Here is a 7,887-nt window from a genome sequence, read left to right on the forward strand (position 1 = left end):
TTCTATTCTTAAAACCAAAAATTCACATGAAATTAGTGTCACCCCTATACATTCCACAGTTCTGAGCCACGCATTTCGTGCGCTCTCTCAAAGGGTTAAAACAATTGATACAATGTAATTCAGTGGCATTTTAAAACAAAATTACAACGGAAAATCTGTTCTTAAACACGCTGTTGACGAATTTAGCAGCGTTAGCCCGCCGGGGTGTGGAGATACCAGACAAGGCTTGAAATGGATTCTGATTTAATCCCTTAAAGTACATTAGCTATCAATTAACTCTTTCCCGGCAAGAAAATATGCGATGGCTGTAATCCAGCGGGCTAAATGAAGATCAGGTCTGCGGATATTGTCCTCGATTTAAATATCGTTAACGTTATATTTAGCACAGACCCTAGGTTCAAAAATGTTTGTTGGAAAGAAAGTTAATTATATACCATGTAGACAAAACTGGTGCTAAGGGGTGCTATATATGTCTACAAAAGATGTTTAACCCTTAACTTTGGCACTTTGTCTTCTCACCAACAGCTATTTATACAAAGATATTTCAATACGATGTCTGGAAGCTATAAAGGTCTTCAATCTGCATTAATTTTAAGATTTATTTTTTATTTCTTATCACACATAATTATTCTTATTATTAAAAGAATAATAAAAAAGGATTTATTAGAAGTGGGTGTGACAGGGTAATGAGTGGGTGGGGCTATTATGTCTCCTCCCCCTTTTAAAAGTTTTCTTTATTTTGAATCTGTATTATGGAAGGTAATAGGTCTTATAATAATGGCTCTGACCCAATGACAGCAAGGCACCGATCTGTTTGATTTTCCATTCTCAGGCTCCCCATGGTCTAGATGAGGAGCACTAGCATATGATGTAATAACCTGGCGCATCCAATGTTCAAGTGAGAAGAGCTGAGAAGGAACCTTTTTACAGATTGTTCCATCAGCTTAAATGACATCACTTTATTAACCTCTTACCACTATTACCACATTATCACCACTTCTGCTGGAGGGCTATTCAGCTTATCGACCAACCTTTCACTGAAGGGCAAGTCTTTATAAAGTTCTCAGATGCAGTTGTGAACAACCACACGTTCATCCTCAAGCCCCGTCATTGACATACAGTGTTTAAGCCTGAGGATGTCAGGATTAATATCTATAGATAGTGTATTTAACCACTCGCTAAACGCCAGCCATCTGTCATACTATATGTGATAAAGAGTAATTCAGATCCTGGTAATCCAAGCCTTAATTGAAATAGAATGCATTTATCTCTTGTATCATGCTGTACAAAATACATAACAAAAGAAGTCAGATTGAAGACACTTTTTATTCTCTGACCGCTTGTGATTTAACCCTTTGGCATCAAATATTCTAGAAGCCATGAGACTCTGAGAATAGTGTTTCAGATTTCCAGAGGTTGCTACCTGTTGGTATTCCTGGCTCGCCCACCAGGGGGAGCACCTGTGTCCTGTAATAGATAGGATGCTGCATAAGAGGCATATCGCCATTCTCCTAAGGGACTTCTAAGCTTAGATCCCTCTCATCTGCCCCAATATTGCTACAGCTATCTCAGCAAATCTGCCCTGACTTTCAGACTTTCTTTTGAGGACTACAACTCCCATTTAGGCATGCTGGGAGTTGTAGTCCTCAGTCTACAGCGGCTCATCTGCTCATGCTTACTGTCCATTCAAAGCTCTAGAAATGACTAAGTATCCGTGGACTGCTGTACATTTTTGACCAGTCCTCTAAATCCTAGTTTGCCTCCGCCAGGCAATATAAATATATACACATCATGGGGTAAAGTCTCTCCATTCTGACGCCTCTATGCTATTTGACTGCATGAAAACATTATACTCAACAGATGTGACTGTTGGAAGGCAAACACCGCATGGTTAAATCCCACATACATACACATGTGGTCCAAGATTTTCCACCTCCAAAGGCGGCAAGACATGATCTACCCCCAACCCAAACCATACTGTTTACCCCATTAGGTTACTTTTCTGCTCTTTGTTAAAAGAAATAATACGATGGGGTTTCTGCTCTGTCACTGCGCTCGACAAGCAAAGGGTTAATTCAGGAACAGGCTTGGTGTAAAACACTCACACTTTCTAATCTTAACTCCCGCATTTCCAAATAGATTAAAACTCCTTTGTAAATTGCTTTTAACATAACAATTGGCCAAAAAGTTCACCGTCAACTGCCAAAATAAAAACTGGCTTCCAGAATCAGTCACGCTAGCTGACGTTCCCCATCCAGCATCTGTGAATCAAAACTCAAAAGAAATAAAAATGTTCTTTTCCAAGATAATAGTAATTATAATGTAAATGTAAGAAATTGCCCCCGTGTTTCCAAATCATTATATGATTAAGTATCTGGGACCAGGTTATATATATATATATATATATATATATATATATATATATATATATATATATATATATATATATATATATAGCATATAGGCTTCTTTTATTCTTAAAAGAATTAAAAGAAGGAAAAAGCTAATTATTTTCTTATTTTTTCTTTTTTATTTAAATAATTTTCCTTTTTAAAATAAGAATACAAGATTTAAAGTCATGCTAAACTGTTTAAATGGGTTTAGAGAACATCTTAAAACGCAAAACACCCATTGTACAGCGCTGCCGAATATGACGGTGCTATATAAAACAATAAATAATATAAGTGTAAAAAGAATTAAATGGGAAATGCTTCAAGTCTATGGATAATCAACTATAATTTGGTGCTGCAATAACGAAGATGTACATTTGCTGCAAAATTAGAATTGGACCATTAAGTAAGCTGTGATTGGTAAGAACCAATCACCTTGCTTGAAACAAGTCGACTGGACGCTGGTCATATGTCACATATGATGATCACATTCTGTTGGTTGCCATGGTGAGGATACAAAAAAGTAGGAAGCATTAGGAAAAGACAATTAGTGGTAAAGGGCAATGTTATGGCCTCTTTGAAATGCATTTGCCCCGGCATCGGCCCCTTTTGCCTTGCCATGAAGATGCCCTTACACGTTAGCTCATGACATGATATTGTTAGGGCTTTAACCTACAATACAAAATAAAAATACCTGGCCCTCAAAGGTCATTGAGCCTACACAGCATGGACATAGAATGAAGAACAATGAAGAACAAGGAGCCTCCTGTTCCCGACCAAACCCACATCTCGCATTGTCTCAATAAAACACATCCTCTCACCCATGTTATTTGCTTTGGAAGAGAACTCTTTGAAATGATGATAATGAGAAGCTGGAGTCTCTTCAATGAAAAGCAAAGGTTTGCTACAGGTCATAAGTCCCTCATGTCTTGGAACAACAAAGACTACTCTGACTCCATTAACTGGATATGGGTCGTAATTTGGACTGCACTTTAACCTTTCATCTAAGTCTAAGAGATGGGGTTTCCAGTTGGTGTGGTTGACATGTCCCTACTAGAAGAAACCACCCGTAGTCTACGTGAAGTTTTCATCTTGAACGGCCAACTACTTCTGAAGCTTTGCATTTTTTCCACACTCAAATGTCTCCTTTGGCTGTTGACCTCCGTCAACCCAAGTCATCGGACCAGGATGTTAAATCTGTACCGACACGTCTGTCCCTACGTAGGTTGGCGATACAGGCAGGTTGGGTGAGACGCCACTCACATCACGAACTCACAGAGAAAAATTCTTGCCCTTTGACCTGTAAAAACATCAGGTTAGCATTTTCCGTTCATCATCATCATGGAAATGGATCGTGCTGGAATTTTCCAAGAAAGACAAAGAAAGCAAGAAAACTTCTACACATAAAGTTTATTTGTTTGAGACCCTATTTTTCTACAATACTCTCAACGCTATTCAGTTATGTGATACTCAATACAGGATCTCAGAACCAACATACTAAACAATTGCAGACATTTTAGTGAGTTGTTTTTTTTTGGTGTTAATATCACAATGTTTTTTAGGTTGTGTTTCGACAAAAACATACATGATATAACCAAATTTCAAATTTATTAATGAGATTAAATTTCATCCCAATTTAGGAATAACCAAAATAACTCCAAATAAGTCTATTAAACCTGCCAAAACCAAAATCAAAATGACCTGAAACGCCTTGATAATTTACTTTCTTAAATAAACCTTTTTTTTTTTAGATTTACTTAATAGAATAAAATGAAATATTTTTGTGTCTCAGGTGAAAAAATGTATGTAATTGGTTAATTATAAAAAAAGAGCAAATTAAAATAATAATAAGAATTTAATAAAAAATAAGAGATCTGATACGTGACTTCGACGCTGCCTAAATCATCTTCTTTGATGGAACATTATAGCTTATATGTTGTGGCTCAACCCATAGATACTTTTTGGTCAAGATAAGAGATTTGATTGATCATTTTCCTTTTTTTGCTATTTTAGAGTGATAAAACATCATCAAAACACTTTCTCTTATGTTATCTACAGTAATAACTACCCCGTTTTGCTACAAATGTTTCTCGTTGTAGGTTAGTAAAGCAAGTGATGGGGCCAATAATGTTCTGAACTCTTAAATAGCCAGACACTGGCATTCATAATACTTATAAAGATAAAGCTGAAATCATGAACGTTGTCGCTGAATCATTATTGGAGTACTAAAAATCGAAACGTTGATTCTGTGATCTTGGGTTCATGGCTTAATTGCTGAAGTATGGCCCGAAATTCCAGTATGAAACTATCCTAAGCCATATTATCTTTTCTGGTTCATTGATCAATGTTTTAGGTTTAATAACCAGCAACTTGGGTATATTTCATTTGACCATTTTCGAAACTATTAAAAACGTGTGTATTAACAATAAAAGGATCTCGTCTTCCTATAATCCCTCGCTGAGAGGCCACCTCGTTGTCCAGACTTTTCCAGGTCCCGATTTTAACATAAAAACAGTTTTTGGGGGGGGGGTTCAGAACCAGAAAGATTGTTTTAGGACAATAGCTCTAAGTTGCACAGAAAGCAGAGCTCTTTTAGAAGGTTTCACAGGTACTGCTGCCATTGCCATCTTTAATGTCTCAGTCCTTCACCTTAATACTTGTTTTTCAAAGGTATCTGAGAACTTGTTTATGATCGGCATCTTTAAAACCCGTCATGCGGATTTTAATTGGGTGAATCACGGTGAAAAGCCTTTAAAAACGCCTGGATAAGTGCTTTACTAGCTGGTGTTGTGCTACACCTTTACTTACAGTCTAATGGCACATAATAAAAACACCTCTGTTGTCTTGTTTTCAGGATTCCAATGAGATTTCACTTGGGGTTACAGTAATTTTACGATGAGGTTTTTCTCCATGGTGTTGGATGGCCAAGATTGTGCCACTTTCTTGGTGGTCTGTGTTTCTGCTGTCTTCGGTTCCGAGTGACGACACGGTCGTTATGCTTGGAGATATGTTGGATATGCCATTGGGCATTGAGTTTGTAGATCCAACGTGGGCTAACCCGCTGGACACGGAGGTGTTAGACCTCATATGCAACAGGTTGTTGGGCATTGAACTTGTGGAAGCAACGTTGGATAAGCCATTGCCCATTGAGCTTGTAGAAGCAACTTCACCAAAGAACTTTGGTCGAGAGCTGATAGATGCGCTACTCGGTCGAGCATTGATGTCTAATTGTTTTGCGCTGCAGAAAGGTGCATAATATTCTGTCATTTCCTCAAACTGCTCACAGTCCACTTTGTAATATTTTTTCTTCGCCTGCAAGATGTTGTTGAATCTAAACCCCCAGAGGATTTCACGCGGCAAATAGGACGTTCTTGACTGGTGAGATGTTCCAGTTGAATCACCTGTGTATATGAACGTGACCAGGATCTCAAATCTATCCGAAGCCAAAGCTTTACGGTCAAAAGCATACAAGGGACTGTCTTGGTCAATTACGTGAACGACAGTTACTGGAGTGACCAGTATTATCTGGTCGTTGACCAATTTGAGGTCTTTGTACTCCAAGGTGATGCCTTTCTCGTGATCTTCGTTGTAGCGTAAGAGTTGTGCCCTAACGTTTCCTTCCACTACGTGGTTTGATCGGAAATCACCAATACGCCACATAAGACAGAGTTTACCATCTCTCAGGCCTACAAGGGCAAAAAAACTGAACCGGATGGTCTGTGCTCTCTTCCGCGCAGTTGCCATCTTTGCCATAGCCGCGCCGATGATGAACGTATCGATTATGCAACTCAGGACCGATTGAAGCGTTACCAGAATAATAGCTGAAGAGCACTCTTCCGTCACACAGCGGTTACCATACCCAATGGTTGTCTGGGTTTCCAAAGAGAACAGAAACGCTCCTGCAAACGTGTGCACGTTGTCGATACACGGGGCCGTCTCCAAATTGCTTAAGTCTCCATGTTGAAGGGCTATGATCCAGAATATAAATCCAAACAGCAGCCAAGAGAGAACATAAGACAAGGAGAATATGATCAACATGTGACGCCATTTAATGTCCACCAAAGTTGTAAAGATGTCCGCTACGTAACTTTCCCATTCACTTAATATGTTTCTGAAGTACACGTTGCAGCTTCCATCTTTCTGCATAAAGCGGCTGTGGAAGTTCTTTTTGCCCAAAGTGCTGTACTGATACCAGCTGTGCTCCTTGAAGTTCACCAGTCTCCACGTTTCTGTGCTTTGATTCATCTCGAAATCCACTCGCGATACCGACACCGATACGAAAAAGACCTCAGAGCTCAGAACACCTGCGTACAAAGAAAATAAAAGAAATAATATTAAAACAGAAGAACATTCACACTGATTTTAGCATCAATTAAAAAAAATATAATAAACAGACGGTTAGAAACAATGTATCACGCGAATGACACAAGCCTGGTTAAGAAATGTAATAAATAAATAAATAAAACAAAGCGGATTTGGTTTAAAATTATAAACAGGATAATTGTTTTCATCTTGACTGATTCAAGCAACAATCATTTAGAAGAAAAAAAAAAAAATAAAAAAAAAGCCACAAGCATAAGGGGATAAATTTGTATAAATCCCGGCTACTGGTAACTCTGATCCGTGTTACAGACACAAAATATATTTAAAACTTTTTATGTTTGTTATTGAAGATGCTGGAACATCACTTCCCTAAAATAAAACCATTGCTAGGATTATTTTGATTTTTTTATGGTTAAAAAAAATTAAATAAAAAATGTGTCGTTTTATTAACAACATAAACTGCAAGTTAACAAAACTGCAGCTGAGACCCAAAGCTCCGAATTGTCAGATTGTGCAGCTGCACGGCTCAGCCTGGATTGGTCCCAATTATAGCATCTCGGCAAAAAGAAAAGGAACGGTTCTTTAATCCAAAAGAGGAATTTCTATTCCTGGACACAGATGATTATAGTGTCAGCCTGTCCAGGTGCAAAAGTCAGAAACTACTGGGGTAGGGAATCAAGACCACCAACGCTAGGTCAATAAACCTTGCAGGGAGGTGTTATATATGATGCTCACCCCTTTTGGCATGGCAAGGGTTACCTGTCTTATTCCTTTGCAATAACTCTACGTACTGACTATAGGATCTGTCCTGTATGAGATCCCCATGACCAAGCATTGTGAGAGGCGGCCATTTTGAAATCCCAGTCCCTTCCAATTGGAGGAAGGGACTGGCGCTCACTAACTGACATATGTGAGGATGGGATGAGCACTGAAGGTCTTTAGGGCTCATGGTGCCTAGAAGGAACACGAGGTGAGAAGAAGAGGTACCAGTCACTGAATTTGCACCTTTCCACACACACATACACAAACGCACCACTCTTAGGCATATAGAGCAAACCACTCACATAGCTCTCAGCCACATAAATGGTACTCTACCATACACACCACTCTTAGCTACACAAATCACTCTTAGTCATACACACCTCTCTCAGCGACATAAATCACATCTGCCTCA

General features: G+C 38.7%; 1 protein-coding gene across 1 annotated transcript; it reads right to left on the minus strand.

Moving 5' to 3' along the window:
* Window positions 1-5,240: 5,240 nt before the first annotated feature.
* On the minus strand, window positions 5,241-6,635 carry LOC149278737 (inward rectifier potassium channel 16-like). The gene is made up of 2 exons (XM_089501796.1): window positions 5,575-6,635; window positions 5,241-5,418 (listed from the first exon to the last, which is right to left on the minus strand). The coding sequence occupies exons 1-2, from the start codon at window positions 6,633-6,635 to the stop codon at window positions 5,241-5,243; spliced, it is 1,239 nt and encodes a 412-aa protein (XP_089357922.1).
* Between the last annotated feature and the right edge of the window lie 1,252 nt (window positions 6,636-7,887).

Source organism: Sceloporus occidentalis, unplaced genomic scaffold (genome assembly GCF_023333645.1).
Source record: "Sceloporus occidentalis isolate IW3139 unplaced genomic scaffold, rSceOcc1.0.p SCAF_182, whole genome shotgun sequence".
NCBI classification, from domain to species: Eukaryota; Metazoa; Chordata; class Lepidosauria; order Squamata; family Phrynosomatidae; genus Sceloporus; species Sceloporus occidentalis.

Coding starts and splice junctions, on each gene's coding strand:
- LOC149278737 (XM_089501796.1), bottom strand. CDS start 6,635: ATGAATCAAAGCACAGAAACGTGGAGACTGGTGAACTTCAAGGAGCAC. Junction 5,419..5,574: donor AGCGCATCTATCAGCTCTCG/ACCAAAGTTCTT, acceptor TACAAACTCAAT/GCCCAATGGCATATCCAACA.